The following is a 24,136-nucleotide window of genomic DNA, read 5'->3' on the forward strand; positions in this document are numbered from 1 at the left end:
AATAATAATAATAATAGGAATAACTGAAATAATAGATGATCTAAATCTAGATTTGACCCCCATAACGGCTCATACCATTGTGAATGCATGATGGCGTCCAGCAGTCAGAGCGGGAGAATATTGAGTGTGTGATCTGAAAGCAGCAGATGGAGAGCAAAACCTGTTCAAAACACACTTTTGCTGTAAAACAGCTGTTTGTGTGGACATAAAGCCTCAAAGTCAAGTCAAACTGGACTCCTAGTGTGTGTTTGAACAGACGCCTGCTTCACATCAAGCTCAACAGTAGAATAGTGCAGTCTCTCATGGACATCCATTTATTAGTGCAGGAATGCAAACTCTACACCATTTGTTTTAGATCAAAAGTCTTTTATTAATAATCCCACATCTGCTGAAACAGCCAATCAGAGCTCACTGTAGGTCAGAATACACTCATGACCCCTCAACACACTCACAACTGGAGTTTGATGAAGAAATGAGATGGAATTGAGTCAAAATCTATGAAGGAGTCTTTCTGAAGCTGCAGATGTATTCCCCCACACACACACACACACACACACACACACACACACACACACACACACACACACACACACACACACACACACACACACAGAGACAGAGACAGAAATGAGCTGGTTGATCTGCTTTATTGAAGCATCAGCAATGACAGAAAGCGCTGCACTGAAAGCTGCTGGAGTATTGAGAATCTGTCAATCAGCTGTGAATCCTGGAGAAACATCAGCACTGGGAGCTCTTGAGGAACGAGCTCTCCTGATCAGCTCCTTCATGTCTTACTCTGCAGACCAACCGATTTGCTCCTTCCCAGCGTTCTTCACTGAGTTTCAGGACGCTGCTGCTGCTGTAGAGTCCGTCCCGCTCGCTCTCTGCGCTGGTCTCAACCCCCTGGGTGACCTCTGACGAGTCCAGCATCCAGCTCACCTGCGCCCCCTGTGGAGAGTAAGAGCTGAGCAGGCAGAGCAGAGACGGAGGAGAAGAGGAGGAAGACAGCAGAGACACGGACGGCTTCACCACTGCAGCAGCTGGAGAAACACACACACACACACACACACACACACACTGAAAAAGTCAGTCTTTCACATCTACATAGCTGATGTTCACAGATTAATCATATAATTATTTCATATTCACTTCAGTTCCTCTCTGCTTCTTTCACTCATTTCTCCTCCATATATAATATTGTCTGAAAATCCTCTATTACCTTTATAAATGTTAATTTAAAGAAATATACACCCATAAATATCCTAATTCAAGAGTAATTAAAGCAGTAAAACTCTCAGTAAATGAGGTGAAGATCTAGAATTAATCCAGCAGGACATTTCATGCAGCTTTACTGGAAAAGCAGAAATAAAACTTTCATTTACAGATCTGGCAACCCAGACGCCTTCTCTAATGTAGAGGTTAGAGGTTTGTGTATCAGTATAAGATGCAGTAAAAACTCAAATCACTGCAGAAAACTTGATATACTATAGTAAAAGCTTCTGAATAAGGTAAAACACTTCAACACATTATTAAATATTGTCCAGGTGCAAACAGAGAATAGTAATGAAAGGCACAGTAAATATAAATGACTGAATATTATTTCAATAATTCTCGATTAGGATAATGATCAGCAGAATCGCCTGTAGATTAGTATTAAAATCATGGTAAACTGATGTACAGTGCTCAGCATATACGAGGACACCCCATTATGAAAATGAATATTGTTCTGCATTTCTCAGTGAATATGGGTCATATATATATATATTGGTGCATTTGAACAAAACAGATTTATTAAACTGATATATTTATGTGTTACAGAAATACTGAAGTCATTATTTTACAATTAAGTCTATGGTGTTGCAGGTAAATATAGACCCATCCCCTGACGTTGCCATTTTTGGGGTTCCAAAGATTTGGTCCCAGTTTAATTCTAAACACCTTGATATTTTGGCCTTTACCTCATTATTAGCGTCGTATTCTACTTCACTGGAGACCAAACAAGCCTCCAACTACATCTCAATGACTTGAGGATACCATGCGCTTTCTAAAGCTGGAAAAGGTTAAAGATGCTCTGGGAAAACTAATTTCTTAAAGTCTCAATGTTTTATACCTTACTTTAACTCTCTTAACATCTTGTCTTACGTTTAATAGATGCACTCGCCTTCCCTTTTAATTAATTTATTCTTAGTAATTTAATTTTGTTTATTTTTTACTATTATTATCTTACACTGTTAAATGTAAATCTCTGAACTTTGGATTGTGATTGTTGAATGTCTGCATTCAGTTGGTTGTATTTTTCTGTACAGTTATTCATTTTTCTTTTCCTCTTATTATTATTATTATTATTAGTATTATTATTATTATTATTACTATTATTATTACTATTATTAATATTATTATTATTATTATTATTATTATTATTATTATTACTATTATTATTATTATTATTATTACTATTATTATTACTATTATTAATATTATTATTATTATTATTATTATTATTATTATTATTATTATTATTATTATTGTTGTTTTTTTTTCTTTTGCCTTTATTTTTTTCTTCTCTTTTGTAAAATAACACAACAAAGATAATGATGTTACAATTTGTCCTGAAATAGTGTTTGTTTGTTTTTTTAACAATAAAATATTCTGAACAAACAGATAAATGTATTAAAATTATATTTTAGTCTCAGAACATCTTTAGAAATGGAAAGATAAAACATTTAAATTCCTGCTAAATAATGCAAAATAAAAATACAAACCTACAAAATGTCAACAAAATTGTCTATATTTTGTGTTTCTCTTGATTTTTGCGGTTTTGAAAATGTTATTTAATATTTTCCCTCACATATAAATTTGAGCTGCTCATTATTGAACCATTATTGTAAGTGATTTTGTTAGATCAGCTCCAGATTTGGCTTCAGTACTGACTAATCTAATGTTTAAACACAAATATAATCTGGTAAAGCTTCCTATAGAAGATATTCATTTAAATGAGAGATTTGTGAAGGCTGTACTCATATATGCTGAGCACTGGATTTATGTTTTCTCTGGTGACACAGATGACATTTTATTAATTTTCTCTTCATTATCAAACTTTAATGCACAAAATTAAATATGATAAAAACTATTTACTGAAAATAACCTAAATACTTAAACTACAGTGGAAATTAAACATACATCAGGCCAACAGAAGCATGAAATACGGCTGAAATATTAACAAATAGACTATAATGAAATCTATATTTATAATATAGTAGACAAATGTACTATTGTAATGAATTAAATACAAGAACAAGACCAAATCAATGAAACAGAATGAAAATTGACCAGAAATAATGTCAAACACAAGTAAAACTCTTCAATTATAGATTTTTGTGATGAAGAATATTGTTGTCAAATGTTTTTAATATTATTAAACCTCATTTTAATTTGAGATCAATTAAAAAGGGACTTACTTTTGACCGTCAGTTTAGTTCCTCCACCAAAAGTCCACCACAGTGTTTGATTGTAGTGAAAGCGTCGTACAAAAACCTCCGTCACACTCAGATGAACACAAACTCCAGCAGAGAAAGAGAGAAAACAGCAGATAAACACTGATCTGAGATCAGCATCAGCTCTGATCAACAGCACTCATCATTATTGAGCTGAAGGGATTTCACTACAGTAGATTCATCTTCTCTAAAGGACTCTCAGAGCAGAACACTAGAAAACATCTAAATCTAGAACAGCATCAACAAGACTCTTCACATGTTCATTTGGGCTTCATAAATCCTTCATTTTGATCCGTTTAATGACCTTTGACCTGTTATTAAAGTCCCAGAATTGAGTCTATTAGTGATTCAGTTGACTGATAATTGAATGTGAATCATCAGAGATACACACAGACAGAAAATGAAATGATGTTGAACCTCTTCTAGAGATGAAGAAACACAAACATCATTGTCTGAACACTGAAAGCCATTTAAAGGCCTCAAAAGCAGGAGCCTTTTCCTCTGGATGTGTGTGTTTGGAGGATTTTCTCCACAGAGAGTCACTTTGCATCGGCTCATGCTTCAGCGCTCCGAGTGTTTATAGCGTTCAGACTCAAACACTTTATAACACACTGCTGTTTACCGCGGTACAAACCCAGCAAACACAATGAATCTCTTCAGCGGCTTCATCTGGATTCTCACAGCTTTTATTCCAGGTAACAGAAGTGAAATTTGCTCATTCTGGAGGCTTTAATGTTGCTTTGATTTGCTGAAACTCATGAATGTTGTTGATCTGCAGCGTCCAGAGGAATCACTGTGACTCAGCCTGAACTTCTGACTGTTCCTGAAGGACAAAACGCCAGAATACAGTGTAAAACTGATGCTGAAATAGCTGGCTATGGTTTAGCTTGGTATCAGCAGAAACATGGAGAAGCTCCTAAACTCATCATCTATGGAGTAAATAGTCTATATGATGAGAGTTTCAGTCGATTCAGTGGGGATGGAGAATATGAAGGAACAGATTTCACTCTGAGCATCAGTGGAGTCCAGACTGAAGATGCTGGACATTATTACTGTCAGAGTGTTCATGTCATCAACAGGGACTTGGTGTTGACACAGTGATAAAGAGTGGTACAAAAACCTCCATCAGTCAGTCAGAGTCACAGAGACTGAACTGATCCTGGAGCAGCTCACAGGAGGATGTGAAACTACAGTCACTCAAGCATCAGAAATAAAATCATCCAGATGAATCTGTCGCTCTTCATCATCATAGAGAGCAAAAGTCAAAGCATCAGTGGACACAAATAAACCAGAAGTCCATCATTGTTCACCAGAGTCTCTATCAGAATCTTTATTTAAGAGTAAAAACCCCACTGAAGATGACAGACTGTGTTTCTCCATGTTTATTATTGAGCATCAGTGAATCTGTTCAGTCTGACGGTGAATCGATTGACTGTTTTCCTCAAGAGCTGCTGATAATCTGATGATCAAATAAACACACGACGCTTCAAACAACACTCCAGTCTCCAGTAAACCAGAGTAAAACATTCAGAAAGCTGCATGTCATGACACCTCCACTACTGCTGGAGTAAAACAGTCACTGTGTGGAAACTCCAGCTGTTTCTGTGTCAGAATAATGCTGATTTACTGCGGTCTTTCCTCAAGAGTATCAGGAAATTGTTGTGTTTAATTTGTGTTGGAGACTTTGAGGAAACTGAATTAATTTAATATTGTAATACTGGAATTCTGTTACTCATTCAGAGTCACAAGAATCAATCTAAAGTTGATCAATTCTTTACCTTGGAAAAGCTCTTAAATACTCCATGATCATCCTGAATCTCACATCAATTAAATCTGAAGAGACAAATATTTTTAGCCTTTGAATCAGATCACCGTCTTAAGTTTTCTCCATCCATTTTGATTCATTTAATTTAAGAAACTGTTGTAAACGTTATAAAACGTTCAGTTGATCTTAATAATGGTCTGATGATGAGTCGATGAGCAGAAGTGAAAGTGAATCTGTTCCAGTTCAGAGCGTTAAACCAATCAAACAGTGTTCAGAGTTTCTGCAGCTCAGAATAGAGCAGATCAAACCACAAGAGCTTCATTTGACATTAATGCTCAGTGCAGCTGTGTTCACTATTACAACACATTACAGCTCAACTCTACTAGCTGAGCGCAGAGATATTACACTTCACACAGATTATTAACAGTGTGTGTGTGTGTGTTTGTGTTTGCATATTGAGTGCTGTGAGTGTTTATAGCGCTGTGAGTTGAACACTTCATCACTGACACACACAACAATCTTCATCATCATGACCTTCATCATCATCTTCATCTGGACTCTTTCATACAGCTTCATACTGCAAGGTGAACAGTTTATATCTGAATATATTATAGCTGTAGTGTCATTTGAACAAGCTTAAAGATCGACTAATAAATGATGATCTTTGTAGACTAATAGTGGGAATGATTTGTTTCTCAGGATGTGCAGCTCAGATCACAGTGACTCAAAGTCCAGTGGAACCTGTTAAACCTGGAGAAAATGTGCAGATGAGATGCAAACTCAGTCAATCTACAGGCTGCAGCCCACCCTGTGTGTCCTGGTACTTACAGAAACCTGGAGAAGCTCCTAAACTCCTGATTTATAGGACAAGCACCCGTCAGTCAGGAACGGCATCTAGATTCAGTGGCAGTGGATCTAATGTTGACTTCACTCTGAGCATCAGTGGAGTCCAGACTGAAGATGCTGGACATTATTACTGTCAGAGTGCACACATCATCAGTAGTAACTGGGTGTTGACACAGTGATAAAGAGTGGTACAAAAACCTCCGTCAGTCAGTCAGAGTCACAGAGACTGAACTGATCCTGGAGCAGCTCACAGGAGGATGTGAAACTACAGTCACTCAAGCATCAGAAATAAAATCCTCCAGATGAATCTGTCGCTCTTCATCATCATAGAGAGCAAAAGTCAAAGCATTAGTGGACACAAATAAACCAGAAGTCCATCATTGTTTAGCAGAGTCTCTATCAGACAGACAGACACACACACACACACACACACACACACACACACACACACACTAATACTTTGTTCAGTTTTAGTGCGTTTTGTGTTTGTTCTTATGTTGATGATAGTCTCGCGTGATCAGATCCTCTTCTTCTAGTCCTCTTCTTTCTCTCTCTGGACTCCTGTAGATGTCAGCTGTCGTCTGCAGTAGTTTATGAAGCTGATGTTCTTCTTTCTCTTTCCTTCAGTGATTCTGGATTCAGTGTTTGTGGACTGCAGCTCTTCATCTTTATCTGTTTGCTCAGAGGAGAAACGCTCATGTCTGAGTCGGCTTTCTCCAAAGCTTTCTTCTGTATCTCCATCAGTTTTGCTTCATCGTCTCCATCACAGATTGTGTTTTTTGGTTGAGTTTGCTGGAGCTGCTCTTCAGCGGATCGTCCTTCAACACTGACATTCAGAATCAGCTCAACTCAACCATTTATTGAACTAAAACCAGACCAGCATTTCACCATGACTGCTGTCTGCCTGATATACTGAATACATATATCATATATCTATTTATTGTAAATCTCTGTTCATAGCTCATACAACCTGTATATAATGTTCATAGTACATCCACCTGTAAATATCACCATAGTTTTTCTTTATAACGTATACCTGTATCCTCCACTTGCTGCTATTGCACTGCTGCACTGAAAAAAATGATTCATTGGATTTACTTAATTTTTTTTAAGGCAAGCTGTTGCAAATAATTCAATTGGGTTAAATTTAAGCAAACAATTTTAGTTTAATTTACTCAATTTATATGGGCTGGATTTAAACAATCAAATTAAGTTGGATTTACTCAATTTATATGTGTTAAGTTTAAACAATCAAATTAAGTTGGATTTACTCAATTTATATGTGTTAAGTTTAAACAATCAAATTAAGTTGGATTTACTCAATTTATATGTGTTAAGTTTAAACAATCAAATTAAGTTGGATTTACTCAATTTATATGTGTTAAGTTTAAACAATCAAATTAAGTTGGATTTACTCAATTTATATGTGTTAAGTTTAAACAATCAAATTAAGTTGGATTTACACAATTTATATGTGTTAAGTTTAAACAATCAAATTAAGTTGGATTTACTCAATTTATGTGTGTTAAGTTTAAACAATCAAATTAAGTTGGATTTACTCAGTTTTTTAAGTTACCTTCATCCAATGAAATTTAGTTCAATACAATTTACATATGTTATTCCTACTTTCATGTATTTATTTTTGATGTCTAAAATGATCATTGAACTGCTTGCAAATACACTTTGAAATGACACGTGACCAAGTTTGTTTTGAATTCATTTTAATGACTTTTTAAGATGCAATTTCTAACAAAACATAAATCACTGCCTATAAGTGCTTTAGCAGCACACCATAAAACAAAAACTGTTTGTACAGCACATTTAATTTAAACCAACACATAAAAGAAAACTCTATGAAGTCATAGAATGACTTGGTGTGTGTGTCATAAGAATTGCAGTTTGCTCCAATACACAAAATAATCAACTGATTAACTTAAAAAATTAACTTATTAACAAATTGAGCAACTACGGATTTGAATAAATACAAAGTTTATGGAATGCGCACGCTCTCGCTCTTACACACACACACGCACTCACGCACACACACACACACACAATTTGTAAAAAGTTTTAACTAAATACAAGTCTTAAGTCAACATTTAAAACAAGTTCCTACAGCAAAATAAACCTACACTACACAAAACCTATCCTACACTAAGTCGCAATTTGTATGTGATATACATATGGTTGTTGAGCATTTATCAACACTTCAATGCTTCAAATTACAGTATCACACTGTTTTTCAGTATGAGAACCTTTGAGGAGAGCTTGTCAGAGTTCATTTGCATGAGTACTTTTTGGGCAAACTCGTAATAGTATTTGAGCTCTTTTGGGTAAGCCAAATCAAGCACATAAATTGCCCCCAACATCAGTGCACAGGCTTGTGCAACAGATTTTATCTGTTCAAGAATCACTGTTCCATCAACAACGATGCCAATGTCGTCATAATCTCCAAAATCTCCTCCTTCCTTTTTGATGACACATATGGCCATGGCAATGTTTGTCAGGTCCTTCAAAAATTCTTCTTTTTGGTTGCCCTATATTTGAATAAAAAGAAACTATTATTAGACATTGTTTTTGAAACAAATTTTGTGAAAAGTCAGTAGAAATCAAATGTAAATAAAACCAAAACCTTAACGACCCTCTCCACACACACATTTATACCTCTGGAATATTATAACTATCATTTATGATTGCATATTGGCAAACATCACACTGGGCAAACAAATATTTGTGCGTAATCTGCAAGTACGACTTCTTCACAATTATTTACAGGGTTTATCCAGGTTTTATCAGGGTAAATTTAAGATCTTTTAAGACTAACTAAAAAGAATTTTGGAAAAAATAATTGAAAGGCAAACAATACAGCAATATGTTGAAAACTACATATAATGTCAAGAAAGCATTATTGCATTATTAATCAAATAATATTACACAAGGTTTAAGGCTTGAACACCACTGATTTGGCCACTTGAATGTGGAAATAACTTCTGATCAGACCCATTGTATAGTAATATACCTGGTCATAATTGTTCACCTTAACCCTTCTGTATTGTTCAAATTTACTACCCTTTCCTTATGTTAGTTGCTGTTTTTTTTTTTGCCCTTTTGACTTCCATGATAACAACGTTTTTTGGATGCAAATCCATGACAGCATGTAATCATGCATTGTTGCTGGTTTTCTTCCCTGTTCAGTAGATGTTTATTTTGTCATTTTTACTGTTGATGATCAGTTGGCAGCATTAACCCTTTAGATAGGCCCGTGCAAAAAAAGTTTCTGGCTTTTATATGAAGTTCTTTGAAGTATAACAGTAAATGATAGTGTGTGTGCATAACTACACTTACTATGTTTACTATATGTCTGAGAAAATTTAAATAAGCAACTCTCAAAACAATGTGTGCAAAGTCTCTCTCTCACACAAACACACAATACTCTGTATAACTATACAAAAGCCACAAACTTTTTGCAAAGTTTTGCTCTGCAACTGATGAATCAACTATAAAAAAATGACTAATTTTACATCTTCCTAAAAAGAAAAACTATCAAAGATCAAAAATATTTAATATGCTATCATGACCTTGCAACTAAAGAACATTGTTATAACGGAAGTCAATGGGGCAAAATCAGCCACAAACATAACAAAAGAGTAATAAATTTGCCCAGAGTGTATTGTTGAGGTTTTTAAAAATTTCAAAAAGAAAGAAATCTGTGGCCAAATTAATATCTCCAACAGCACATAAGGCTTAAGAATAATAGTGCACAGGTAAAATAAACAATGGCGAATGAAATCTAAGTTTACATGATCTTTCTCTGACTCGAGTAACGCCATAATCTCTGTCCCATGCTCTCTTGTTTGCTCATTGTGGGCGTGGCCGCGGTTGTTTTGGGGACTGTAGAGAATGAAGGTGTGCTCAGAGTATAAACAGGTCTATACATTTATATAGCGTTCATATTGCAAAATATAATAGTCATATATTCATTATATATATATTCATTATATATATATATATATATATATATATATATATATATATATATATATATATATATATACACACACACACACATACATACATACACACACACAATTATATATAATTCAGTACAAATGTCACACCTTGATGCAAAATTTAAGACCTCTCAAATTTAAGACTTTTTATGACCTAAAATTTTAACTTAATACTTAAGACTTTCAAAGACCCACAGGACCTCTGCAAATAATAAAAAAGTACAATGATAATAAATCAAATTTAATTGGACAAATTGATAAGACATGTATATTTATTTAATTAGTGTTTTTAAATGTTTTTAAACATTTTTAATTAAACCAAAATAATATAAATATATTAAGTATATTTTAAATGTATAAGTATACAAATTTAAAACTTTAATTTATCATTTAAAAAAAAGTCATGTTTCATTATTAGATTAAACATTTTTGAAAAGTTATTCAGCAATACATTTTTGATTGTTGATACGGCCCCCCCAAAAAATTTTATTCAAGTTAAGTTGCTTTTAAACAGTAATTTTAATCTTAACATAAACATAAATTTTCTCTTTTTTTGGACAAAAGTGTTATACTTGTACTTTTGTGAATATTTGTTTGTAATTTAGAAATTATAATACTGTTTAAAAAGACTAATCGCACAAGTATAAGTCCACAGCTGCGCGCAAGGCAGGCGCCGTAGGTCACGCCAATCACTCAACGCAGAAGTAAAAAGCAGGCTTAAGGCCGGATGTGCACTGTGCAATTTTGAGCCAAATTCTGATTTGTGACTCTTCTTTGAATGCAATGCACAGGAGGAACAAAGAGGTATATAACCTCTCTTGATCGGTAATCAGATAGTCGAATCATTTTATGGCAAGTTAGACATTTTGGTCGGCGCTCTTGAGAGAATCACGGAGTTGAATTAGAGCTGTTGACTGAGTTGAACTGAGTTGACTGAGTACTGTGAAAACTAGGGATGCAAAAATAACATTTACTTACACTTCACTTGTCACAAACCTGTTTGAGTTTCTTTGTTCTGATAAACACAACATAAGATAATTTGAAAAATGATAAAAACCGGTAACCATTGACTTCCATAATATGTTTTTCCTATTATGAATGTCAATGATAACTGGTTTCTAACATTCTTCAAAATATTTTCTCTTGTGTTCAACAGATAAAAAGAAACTCAAATGTTTGGAACCATTTCATAGTGAGTGAATAGTGAGTAAATTTCCCTTTGTGGGTGAATTATCCCTTTAAGGACTATTGAGATTTTTCAGAGCAACATATTCAGTTAAAAGACTGTTCACTGTAATGTGTAGTGATAAATATTTTGCAGTTACTTACCATAAAAAATTGATGGAAAATTCCAACTGCAGTACTGGACAGCAAATGTATTTAAACCCCTGACCAAGGAACTCAGCAAAGGAAACTTGTTGTACAGTACCTCAAATGAAAGGAAATACATGATTATCATTTTAGGTTCAAAATTCAGCATGACCAACTTCTTAATAAACATATTGTTTACTGATTAATTATGTTAGGCAACATTTAGATAAATTACTTACTGAACATATCGCAGAACATGTGATTAATATGATTAGTTAGGGATATTTTTATACCAACAACACTAATAAGGTTAGCAAGAACTTTTTCTTCAGTACAACATTAAATATTTTAGCTGAATTTTCTTTAATGTTCTACTGAAGAAAGAAAGTCTCCCTGTGAGAGAGTAAACTAATGGGGAATTTTTGGGTGAACTACCCCTTTAAAGTCTGTTTTTTTTTAATCATTGATTTTCACTGCCTGATTGATACGATATAAAGTGGGTCTCAGGCCAGACAAAGCACTGCATTAAATTCCATTCTTCAGCGCCATGTCTTAAAAATATGTAAATTTATTTTACCACAATATTTTCCATGGAGTTTTAGCACTCGTCTGCATGTGTTTTTACGTTTGGACAACTAAATGAATGGTTAAGCCTATTTAACGGATTCTATTTTAATTAAATTACATTATTGTTGATGTAAAAGGCACTTTATGAATCAAAAAAAAAAAGTCACATTACCTTAACCTTTCGCTGGACGTTTATCCGTGGCTAATAAACACTTGCTGTGCATATAAGTTAGCCCATTAGGAGTATTATAACCCCGACGACATAATTACTGCATCTCACTTGCGTCAAAAATTCAAAAACTGTAGACATGGACGCCCTTTAAGTTACGTTAAAAGTTAATGTTAAGCCAGTATGGGCACACATTGGACAACCTCCTAAGACAACGTAGCACTGCCCTAACGCCAGACCAAATCGTTCTATAACAAAATCATTATGATACTGTCCGTTCACAACTATCTAAAACGCATGTTTAATGTTACCCATAGTAAAAGCTACGGCAAATTCACAAAGGACTGAGCTAACGTTAGCAACGTAACGTTAACTTTTCTCGTTTGGAATGGCGGATCACAGACACAGTCGTCACATCAAAGAAAATGCTTATTCTCTTGAAAATAACCATTTACTTCATTAAAAACATTATATACCAAGTCTACATAAATACATTCTTGCTGAAACGAATCTTAAATATATTCTGCGACATAAAAGCGAGATTTGTCAAACCGTGTGTAACCTAACTTGAGAGCGCGCTCGACCGTTGGTCGGTCGCTGTGAAATTTAAAAACGACCAAAATAGACAGTCCGAACGAGACCATTTTATGCGTACATGTAATCAACAAAGTATTTTCTGTAATAAACAAGTCTGTTACAATATAAAATGTGACTTACTGTGCAAATGGATGTACAAAAATCCGGGTCTGGCGTCTTCCTTCAATCTGACTGGATTCTGAAGAGCAAAAACTCCTGTGGGCTTTGGCGCCGAGGCAAAGGGACATAACGCGCATGCGCACAAAACAAACATAATTTCTTCTAATAGACTTTAATTAATTAATTTAGATTGGTTCAAAACACATATAATTCACTTAAAACCAATTAAAAAATATTTATTAAAATCAACAACTAAATTAAATTGTTTAAAATTAACAAAATTGAATTATGTTTCATTTAATAGAGGCCTAAATCATTTTTTTCAGTGTGGTTAGACCTAAACTGCATTCCGTTGCCTTGTACTTGTACATGTGTAATGACAATAAAGTTGAATCTAATCTAATCTAAAATGGCCCTCAGACATGTCATTGTTTCTCCCTCTTAATGTTGTCCTCTTCAATCTTAAACACATTATAAACTGCTCCTGTGGTTAATGTAAACCCCCAGAGTCTCTCAAAAACACTACAAGTGTAAAATACCAACTATATCACATCCAACCAAACACACACTGATATTCTGAATATACCGTCACGCACATCTCAGATCTCCAGGATTTCCTGTTCAACAAACCCGAACATGAACAACTGTTGAGTCCATCAGTGTTTGCATGTGGAGTGTTTTACATGAGCGCCACACGCTTCAGTGCTCTGCATGTGTTTATAACTCTGACAAACAGAAAACCTGATCAACAACTGAACCTACAAGAACAACAATGACCTTCAGCAGCATATTGATCTGGACACTGGCAGCATTATGTGGAGGTGTGTGTCCCTCAACATTATGTGTGTTATTGACTTGTGTTTCTGTGTTGTGATCTTATATATGATTATAACAATCATTTCTAATGTTTCTCCTCTGGCAGAATGTATTGGTCAGGTGACAGTGACTCAAACTCCCTCAGTGCTGCTCTCTGAACCTGGACAATCACTCACTGTCAACTGCAGATTCAGCAGAGATCCAGTCTGCTGTTCTTATTATGTTAGCTGGTACTTACAGAAACCTGGAGAAGCTCCTAAACTCCTGATTTATTTAACAAACAGTCGTCAGTCAGGAACTGCATCTAGATTCAGTGGCAGTGGATCTAACAGTGATTTCACTCTGAGCATCAGTGGAGTCCAGACTGAAGATGCTGGACATTATTACTGTCAGAGTGTTCATGTCATCAACAGTGACTTGGTGTTGACACAGTGATAAAGAGTGGTACAAAAACCTCCGTCAGTCAGTCAGAGTCACAGAGACTGAACTGATCCTGGAGCAGCTCACAGGAGGATGTGAAACTACAGTCACTCAAGCATCAGAAATAAAATCATCCAGATCAATCTGTCGCTCTTCATCATCATAGAGAGCAAAAGTCAAAGCATTAGTGGACACAAATAAACCAGAAGTCCATCATTGTTCACCAGAGTCTCTATCAGAATCTTTATTTAAGAGTAAAAACCCCACTGAAGATGACAGACTGTGTTTCTCCATGTTTATTATTGAGCATCAGTGAATCTGTTCAGTCTGACGGTGAATCGATTGACTGTTTTCCTCAAGAGCTGCTGATGATCTGATGATCAAATAAACACACGACGCCTCAAACAACACTCCAGTCTCCAGTAAACCAGAGTAAAACATTCAGAAAGCTGCATGTCATGACACCTCCACTACTGCTGGAGTAAAACAGTCACTGTGTGGAAACTCCAGCTGTTTCTGTGTCAGAATAATGCTGATTTACTGCGGTCGTTCCTCATCAACACAGACAGAGTCTCAGGATATCACTGATTTATTCTTCATTTAGGAGACTGAGCAAACTGAATTCAGCTAATATTGAACTATTTGTAATAATTTACTCATTCAGAGTCACAAGAAACAATCTAAAGCTGATAATTTCTTTACTTTGAAAAACATTTAAGCACTTAAATATTCCCATGAATGCATTTAAAAATACAAAAGCAATTCATAAATCATAATCATGAATCACATATTTTCTCGAGTCTCCATCTATTTCTATTCAGTGATTATTTGAGAAGCTGTTTTAGTCTTATTAATCTTAATAATGGTCTGATGATGAGTCGATGAGCAGAAGTGAAAGTGAATCTGTTCCAGTTCAGAGCGTTAAACCAATCAAACAGTGTTCAGAGTTTCTGCAGCTCAGAATAGAGCAGATCAGAGCATTATTACTATCAGAGCACTATTACTATTGCAGATGCTCTCAACTATTACAAACATCACAACCATCGACACACTGAATATATCCCTGAATATATCCCTGAATATATTTCTGATAATATCTCTGAATATATCCCTGAATATATCCCTGAACACATCTCTCTCTGAACAGATCTCTGAATATACAGCTGAAGTCAGAATTATTAGCCCCCCTGTTTATTTTTCCCCCAATTTCTGTTTAACGGAGAGCAGATTTCTTCAACACATTTCTAATCATAATAGTTTTAATAACTCATCTCTGATAACTGATTTATTTTCTCTTTGTCATGATGACAGTAAATAATATTAGACTAGATATTCTTCAAGACACTGCTATACAGCTTAAAGTGACATTTAAAGGCTTAACTAGATTAATTAGGCAGGTTAGGGTAATTAGGCAAGTTATTGTATAACGATGGTTTGTTCTGTAGACGATTGAAATATATATTATGCTTAAAGGGGCTGATAATTTTGACCTTAAAATGTTTTTTAAAAACTTTAAAACTGCTTTTATTCTAGCCAAAATAAAACAAATAACATTTTCTCCAGAAGAAAAAATATTATAGGAAATACTGTGAACATTTCCTTCCTCTGTTAAACATCATTTGGGAAATATTTAAAAAAAGAAACAAAAATTCAAAGGGGGGCGAAAAATTCTGACTTCAGCTGTATCTCTAAATATATCTCTGAATATCTCTCTGAATATCTCTGAATATCTCTCTGAATATCTCTCTGAATATCTCTCTGAATATCTCTCTGAATATCTCTCTGTATTTCTCTGAATGTCTCTGAATATCTCTGAATATCTCTGAATATCTCTCTGTATTTCTCTGAATGTCTCTGAATATCTCTGAATATCTCTGAATATCTCTCTGTATTTCTCTGAATATCTCTGAATGTCTCTGAATATCTCTGAATATCTCTCTGTATTTCTCTGAATATCTCTGAATGTCTCTGAATATCTCTGAATATCTCTCTGTATTTCTCTGAATGTCTCTGAATATCTCTCTGAATGTCTCTGAATATCTCTGAATATCTCTCTGTATTTCTCTGAATATCTCTGAATGTCTCTGAATATCTCTGAATATCTCTCTGTATTTCTCTGAATATCTCTGAATATCTCTGAATATCTCTCTGTATTTCTCTGAATATCTCTGAATATCTCTGAATATCTCTCTGTATTTCTCTGAATATCTCTGAATATCTCTGAATGTCTCTCTGAATGTCTCTGAATGTCTCTCTGAAGATCTCTGTATATCTCTCTGAATATCTCTGTATATCTCTCTGAATATCTCTGTATATCTCTCTGAATATCTCTGAATATCTCTCTGAATATCTCTCTGAATATCTCTCTGAATATCTCTCTGAATATCTCTCTGTATTTCTCTCTCTCTGAATAGAATCACTCCATTACACAGATTTAGCCAAGCTCAGAGATACTACAACAGTTCAGAAGCAGCTTATTAGTAAAGCTGCTGCACAAAACCACAACCGGTGTGCGTGCGTGCGTGCGTGCGTGCGTGCGTGCGTGCGTTTGCATATTGAGTGCTGTGAGTGTTTATAGCGCTGTGAGTTGAACACTTCATCACTGACACACACAATAATCTTCATCATCATGACCTTCATCATCATCTTCATCTGGACTCTTTCATACAGCTTCATACTGCAAGGTGAACAGTTTATATCTGAATATATTATAGCTGTAGTGTCATTTGAACAAGCTTAAAGATCGACTAATAAATGATGATCTTTGTAGACTAATAGTGGGAATGATTTGTTTCTCAGGATGTGCAGCTCAGATCACAGTGACTCAAAGTCCAGTGGAACCTGTTAAACCTGGAGAAAATGTGCAGATGAGATGCAAACTCAGTCAACCTTCACCCTGCAGCCTAGACTCATGTGTGTCCTGGTACTTACAGAAACCTGGAGAAGCTCCTAAACTCCTGATTTATTATACAGACATCCTTGAGTCAGGAACTGCATCTAGATTCAGTGGCAGTGGATATGATCTAGATTTCACTCTGAGCATCAGTGGAGTCCAGACTGAAGATGCTGGACATTATTACTGTCAGAGTTTACACTACATCAACAGTAAAGATGTGTTGACACAGTGATAAAGAGTGGTACAAAAACCTCCGTCAGTCAGTCAGAGTCACAGAGACTGAACTGATCCTCAAACACTGAACACTCTACTGACACACAGAGGACGCACGCACACGCACACACACACACACACACACACACACACACACACACACACACACAGATCAACACACTGAAATACCCACAGATTTTCAGATTGTTGAGTTTGTTGTTCCAGAGATCTGCTGTAGCTTTATTCACCAAACAACTGAATCTAACTGGATTTTCATTATAAACCTAAAATAAAAGTTAACTTGTTTTTATTTTATTAAACTTTTAGCTCCGATATAGTCAAAACCATTCAGCATAAATCTGCAGATTATTATTATTATTATTATTATTATTGTTATTATTATTATTATTATTATTATTAGTAGTAGTAGTAGTAGTAGTAGTAGTAGTAGTAGTAGTAGTAGTAGTAGTAGTAGTAGTATTTTTATTATTATTATTATTATTATTATTGTTATTATTATTATTATTATTATTATTACTACTATTATTATTATTGTTATTATTATTATTATTATTATTATTATTATTATTACTATTATTATTACTATTATTATTATTACTATTATTATTATTATTATTATTATTAATATTATTATTATTTACTAAATTCTGTGCAGAAATTACAAGAAAAGAAAAGAACATCTGCAGATTCTGTCAGGACATCAAGACAAATAAGCTGAACCATAATCTGTCCTGGGGCAACGCAGTGGCGCAGTAGGTAATGCTGTTGCCTCACAGCAAGAAGGTCGGTGGTTTGAGCCTCGCTGTGGTGACCACGGATTGATAAAGAGACTAAACTGAAAAGAAAATGAATGAATGAATGAATGAGTGAATGATCTGTGCTAAATTCAACACTGATTTCTGTAAATACTAAAGGAAAACTAAAACATGTTCAGTTCATGATCAAATGAATCAAACTCTATTTAGGATATGTGAGTTCAGAGTCACCGAGATCTGTTGATAAAACTGAATCATTTATAGGTGGTCTCAGTGTTTTCCCCTTTACTGTTATCAGAGTCTGAGTTTAGGATTTTCAGTATCCGTATTAACATAATGAGAGTTTAACATGTCAGGATGTGTTTAAGTCAACTTTAGTTTAATAATCAACATCTGTAACAAGTGAACAGATTAAAGGTGATTCAGTTTGCGTAATGTTTAGAGAGTCAAATCAGTTCAAGAGTCACTGAATGTTCTGAGAGTTTTCTTTTCGAGTTTGACTCTCTACTCCTGCTGTTAAGTGTGAGAGTCTCTCAGAATCATTATCTTCAGGGACTCAGTATTGGTCCAGATTTAGAGAGATTCACATTTCATTTGTGTTTATATGTGAACAGTGATGCTGTGAGACGTGTCGTGTCAATCTTTAACAATCTCATTTGCTGTTGGGTTGATTTATGGGTCAGTATTCACATAATTCTGTCCCTTTATTAGTTTATTTTATTAATCTATTTCTTTATTCTCTGCTTGAATAACCCTGAATGTTTCTCTAAAACCTTTATTGTCCATTTTCTTTATGCTTCTCATGTTGGGGAGTATTAAATAAGTCTGTTGTCGTACACACTGCTATAATGTTCAGTTTTGACATATTACTTCTGCTGGGATACCAGAGCTCCTCTACAGTCTTATTTCAGTGCAGTCAGCTGGAGAGGGTTACATTTACTCCACTGCAGAAACTAACTGAAGCAAAGCATTTATGTTGAGCATGTGTCTCTATCAGTGTATGAGTGATCTGCAGGTTTCTGTTCCTCCTGAATCTGCAGCTGTTTTCATGCTCCACTGACTGAAGATTATTGATCAAACCCACTGAAAGAGCAGAAACACAAATGACACAAGAGACACTCAAACACACTTCAACTTACAGTTGTGCTTTATTAATGAATCAATGTCAGTAAAACACACACATTTAGTCTGCTGTGAAAGACAGAAAGCAGAGCAGAGCACACAGAGAGACTGAAAGACAGTCAGTGTGTGTGCTGAAGTGCAGTGAATGTGAGTAAAGCGCACACACACACACACACAGATTTAATACAATTAGGACAACACAATAAACAGCGATTTCTGATAACATTAAACAAACTAAAGTCATAATTGAACTTAACAGAAATGGAATTAAGACATGTGGAGTATGCAGATATTAGAGGCATTATTGAAATGCAGTACAGACGTGTACACGTTAATCAAACTACTTCCGTCATGTAGGACGTTTCACCACATTTTGCTGTGAGCGATCATAAGCACATAAGCACATGATCCTCTCGAAATTAGCTTATAAATAAACTCTATTAAATTAACACTCTTCCAGCAGTCCTTACTCCATATTCTCAACCAATATCTCGTTTGAATGAGGTGTGTGGGTGTGTGTGTGTGTGTGTGTGTGTGTGTGTGTGTGTGTGTGTGTGTGTGTGTGTGTGTGTGTGTGTGTGTGTGTGTTTGCATATTGAGTGCTGTGAGTGTTTATAGTGCTGTGAGTTGAACACTTCATCACTGACACACACAACAATCTTCATCATCACGACCTTCATCATCATCTTCATCTGGACTCTCACAGCGTTTGCTCAAGGTTTGTCCAGCTCTGCTTTCATATTCACTCATTTCTTCAAGTGGATTGTCGATATATTTAGAGCTGATTTTCTTCTTTTTCTTGTGTTTCAGAGTGTGGAGGACAGATCAGCATCACTCAGAGTCCCTCAATGACAGCAGAACCAGACAAACCCGTCACAATCACCTGCAGAACCAGCACAAATGTGTACAGATGGGATGATGGAGATGAAGGTTTAGCCTGGTATTTACAGAAACCTGGAGAAGCTCCTAAACTCCTGATCTATTATGTGAAAAAGCTTCAGTCAGGAACTGCATCTAGATTCAGTGGCAGTGGATCTAACAGGGATTTCACTCGGAGCATCAGTGGAGTCCAGACTGAAGATGCTGGACATTATTACTGTCAGAGTTACCACAGTGGTGGTGTGTTGACACAGTGATAAAGAGTGGTACAAAAACCTCCGTCAGTCAGTCAGAGTCACAGAGACTGAACTGATCCTGGAGCAGCTCCAACACTGAACTCTACTGACACACAGAGGACAAACACACACACTACACACTCGATAATGGTTACCTGATTTACTGACAGCCAACATGACATGATTACACATACACACGGAGGCTCATGCAGTATTAAAAAAATGTTTATTAGTTTTACTTTTATGAACTTCCAACTACTCTCTTTACCCCATTTATTGTCCCAAAAATCCTTTCCCCCTTGGGTAATTGTTCAATCTCTTTTTTTTTTTTCAGAATATCCAGCCTGATCTCACGGGGAAACTTAAGTATTTTACGTTTTGTCAATTTAGTGGCCAATTCGTACGAGTTCAGCTGTACGAAATGTATGATTTTGAAAAGCAGGCGTGGCACCCAACCCCACCCCTAACCGTCATTGAGTGGTGAGAGCAAATCATACTAAATTGTACGAATTAGATTGTACGAATTCATACAAATTAGCCACAATCAAAAAGTTATGAATTGCCGTGAGATTGCGTTGGAATATCATATCATAAATTAAGCACAAAAAAAGATATGTAGGTTTTTAACGTGCTTAACCTTAGCTGTAAATCAGGTTTAGTCCCAGCGGTGTAGACAGGATAATTTTTGGACAGTCATATAGGAAAAACAAAGCAGTCATTTCAATTCAGCTCAGTTTATGCCACAGTCACACTAGAGTTTGAGCTTGCGAAAAGGGGCAAGACTATATAAGATGATTAGACATTTAAAAAGCGAGTGATTGCTCCATATTTTAAATTTCTGTACAGAGAGGTCATGTTTTGATCCCCGATTGGTCTCACCGCAGTCAAGTGATGCAATTCCACAGGTCAGAGCTCACCAAGCTTGAACTTTGCAATGGATTAAACTGCAAAACTTGACGCACGAGCTTGCGTTTCTGGTCTGACGGATTTGCATGCGCATGAATGGAAGTCTATAAGGAGAAAAGTCCAGTGTGACCACAGCTTCACACGTTCCTTATAACTAGCTCCACACAGAATATGCACAGGCAGAAATCTGCACATTTGAGTCTATTTATTTTTGTAAACTTATATTTATTCAGTTTTTTAATTAATTTCAGTAATATTGACTTGTATAAGTTTTATATGATTTATTTACAAAACAGTTTGTAAAGTAATATTTTGTCTTTTAGTTCTGTCTCATTAGAGAGCTATTTTTTTTTACCAAATAAGTGGATCTAATTGGATGTGCATTGTAAACATTAAATAAAATAAAAAGTTAAGGAATTTTTTTTATTTCATATATTGAATCTTTTCATTCTCAGAGACGGACACCATTTTATTTGTGTATTTATTAATGATCTTTCGAGCAACAGATTCGCAAGGCATGAACAAATTACCTTTAGACTTTTGCTTTTAGCTTAAATTTTTTTTAAGAAAATGACAGGTTTATAGCATGTAAAAGTCACTTATGTTTGAGATTTTATTTTAATCATAGAGTATGTACTCTAACCATGTAAGTCAGTGACTAGGCTACTTTATGTAAATTTAGTTTGAAAGCACAGTCTACAGTAACAGTTGTATAATTTACATTTTCATGTCATTAACAAACAACAACACCACCACCATAAGTAGCGAAATATATGTAAATTTAACAACCTCATAACATAAGATTAGCATGGTAAAGCCAGCGTCTTGCCTGGTCTTCTTATCGATATAATTTCTTTTTGTATAACTTACTTTTTCATGTTGTAACACCTCCTCCATGTATGTAAGATGTTACGCTGAGGGAGTTCAACATACTGAAATTTCAAAACTTCACAAGCCTGTTTTTTTCTTTCCTTTCCTACTTGTTTAATTTCTCTACTTAATATACAGCCCACACAAACAAAAGCCATCAATATACACAACTAAGCAGTGACTGAAAGTACACAGTCTGTTGATACAGATGGTGACGTGAATATCATTTAGATGGTTTGAGTGCAATGCAATGATATCCGCATCCTCTCTCTGGGAAAAACGATAGAGCAATGAGGAATTAAGAGTCACTGTCCGTGTCATTGATGTTCCACACTTTCTGGAAAAACTATTGATGACCATAAAGTTTGCTGAAACCCAGTCAATGATCACTATGTAGTGCATTGAAAGTATGTATCAACAAATCACCACATCTGAAAACCTCCATGACAGCAGGTCCTGTCTACAAAAGAAATAAACATAGGGCAAATCACAACTAAATACAGAAAATACTCTCAAACTTAAACACTTATCAGCATGAGCAGCAACAATAATGATGTTCTCAAAAATGTCTCAACCAGAGTGGGTTGATAGCCTTAGTTCACCATGCTGTTCCCTCTACCAAACACAACTCACTTGCTCTATGGTGACCTGGAATATATCCAGTTATCATTTCTCTAGCGCACTCTAGTGGCTCATAGTAACATTGCAACCACTGCTTCTGACACCACAAGAAACCAAAACAATAATTCTAAAAGCATGTAACGTTTGTCCGTTACAATGTTATTAGCCAACAACAACAACAACAACAACAACAACAACAACAACAACAACAACAACAAGCAGCAAAATATGCACAAATTGAACAATCTCATAACGTAAAATGTGCCGCGGTGGGCATAAAGCCATGCTAACAGTGTCTTCCCTGATCTTCTTCTCAGTTTTTCTTAGAAAAGTCAAGGTTTTAAAACCACCAAAGTTTTCTGTTATACCGTTCCTATGGTTTATGTAAGGTTTTTAAACATGGTTTTTCACAACTGTTTCATTTAGTTTTAATTTAGAAAAAGAACCTCGACATCAAAATCCACTGGACCAAAATATTTTAAATGTTTCTTAAAATAAAATATATTGTGTTCAATGAGGGAAGGGTAGTTTTCTTATCCAGATATTTAAAAAGACCTTCACCACCTTCAACAGTAATAGTTAGCATAATTCACTTTTTCATGCTATTAAACAACAACAACAACAACAACAACAACAACAACAACAACAACAACAACAACATATGCCACAGCGGGCATAAAGCCATGGTAAAACCAGTGTCTTACCTGATCTTCTTCTCGATATAATTTCTTCTTCTTCTGGTATAATTTATTTCTTCATGTTATTAACCACCACAAATAACAACAACAACAACAACAACAACAACGACACAAATTTAACAACCTCATAACCTAAGATTTGCCACGGCGGGCATAAAGCCATGGTAAAGCCAGCGTCTTACCTGATCATCTTCTCGATATAATTTCATCTTGTATAATTCACTTTTTCATGTTATTAACCAGCAACAACAACAAAAGCAGCAAAATATGCACAAATTGAACAACCTCATAACGTAAAATATGCCGCGGCGGGCATAAAGCCATGCTAACAGTGTCTTCCCTGATCTTCTTCTCAGTTTTTCTGCATTAAACCACTGATTGAGTCTAGGCATGGGGCGATAAGTTTCAAGGTTTACTGCGGTTTAGAAAAGTCAAGGTTTTAAAACCACCAAAGTTTTCTGTTATACCGTTCCTATGGTATATGTAAGGTTTTTAAACATGGTTTTTCACAACTGTTTCATTTAGTTTTAATTTAGAAAAAGAATCTCGACATCAAAATCCACTGGACCAAAATATTTTAGATGTTTCTTAAAATAAAATATATTGTGTTCAATAGGGGGGGGGGGGTAGGTTTCTTGTCCAGATATTTAAAAAGACCTTCACCACCTTCAACAGTAATAGTTAGCATAATTCACTTTTTCATGCTATTAAACAACAACAACAACAACAACAACAACAACAACAACAACAACATATGCCACAGCGGGCATAAAGCCATGGTAAAACCAGTGTCTTACCTGATCTTCTTCTCGATATAATTTCTTC

The 24,136-nt window shown here is 35.3% G+C and overlaps 1 long non-coding RNA gene and 6 gene segments (V, D, J or C); 5 read left to right on the top strand and 2 right to left on the bottom strand.

Moving 5' to 3' along the window:
- Nucleotides 1-628: 628 nt before the first annotated feature.
- On the bottom strand, nucleotides 629-3,758 carry LOC130218926 (Ig lambda-3 chain C region-like). The segment is given in 3 exon segments: nucleotides 629-1,040; nucleotides 3,459-3,619; nucleotides 3,751-3,758. Coding segments are annotated over 3 exon segments (471 nt in total).
- A 333-nt stretch (nucleotides 3,759-4,091) lies between these two features.
- LOC130218927 (Ig kappa chain V-III region VH-like) lies at nucleotides 4,092-4,595 on the top strand. The segment is given in 2 exon segments: nucleotides 4,092-4,189; nucleotides 4,273-4,595. Coding segments are annotated over 2 exon segments (372 nt in total).
- Nucleotides 4,596-5,745: 1,150 nt separating this feature from the next.
- Nucleotides 5,746-6,284, top strand: LOC130218225 (Ig kappa chain V-III region VH-like). The segment is given in 2 exon segments: nucleotides 5,746-5,843; nucleotides 5,959-6,284. Coding segments are annotated over 2 exon segments (381 nt in total).
- Nucleotides 6,285-8,153: 1,869 nt separating this feature from the next.
- Nucleotides 8,154-12,977, bottom strand: LOC130218227 (uncharacterized). The gene is made up of 3 exons (XR_008835930.1): nucleotides 12,880-12,977; nucleotides 11,445-11,544; nucleotides 8,154-8,642 (listed from the first exon to the last, which is right to left on the bottom strand). It is a non-coding gene; the product is annotated as an uncharacterized LOC130218227 (long non-coding RNA).
- A 634-nt stretch (nucleotides 12,978-13,611) lies between these two features.
- On the top strand, nucleotides 13,612-14,109 carry LOC130218226 (immunoglobulin kappa variable 1-39-like). The segment is given in 2 exon segments: nucleotides 13,612-13,679; nucleotides 13,781-14,109. Coding segments are annotated over 2 exon segments (378 nt in total).
- Nucleotides 14,110-16,712: 2,603 nt separating this feature from the next.
- LOC130218929 (Ig kappa chain V-III region PC 7183-like) lies at nucleotides 16,713-17,222 on the top strand. The segment is given in 2 exon segments: nucleotides 16,713-16,778; nucleotides 16,894-17,222. Coding segments are annotated over 2 exon segments (384 nt in total).
- A 1,605-nt stretch (nucleotides 17,223-18,827) lies between these two features.
- On the top strand, nucleotides 18,828-20,237 carry LOC130218930 (immunoglobulin kappa variable 1-5-like). The segment is given in 3 exon segments: nucleotides 18,828-18,908; nucleotides 19,720-19,819; nucleotides 19,912-20,237. Coding segments are annotated over 3 exon segments (507 nt in total).
- The last annotated feature ends 3,899 nt before the right edge of the window (nucleotides 20,238-24,136 follow it).

Source organism: Danio aesculapii, chromosome 24 (genome assembly GCF_903798145.1).
Source record: "Danio aesculapii chromosome 24, fDanAes4.1, whole genome shotgun sequence".
Lineage (NCBI taxonomy): Eukaryota > Metazoa > Chordata > Actinopteri > Cypriniformes > Danionidae > Danio > Danio aesculapii.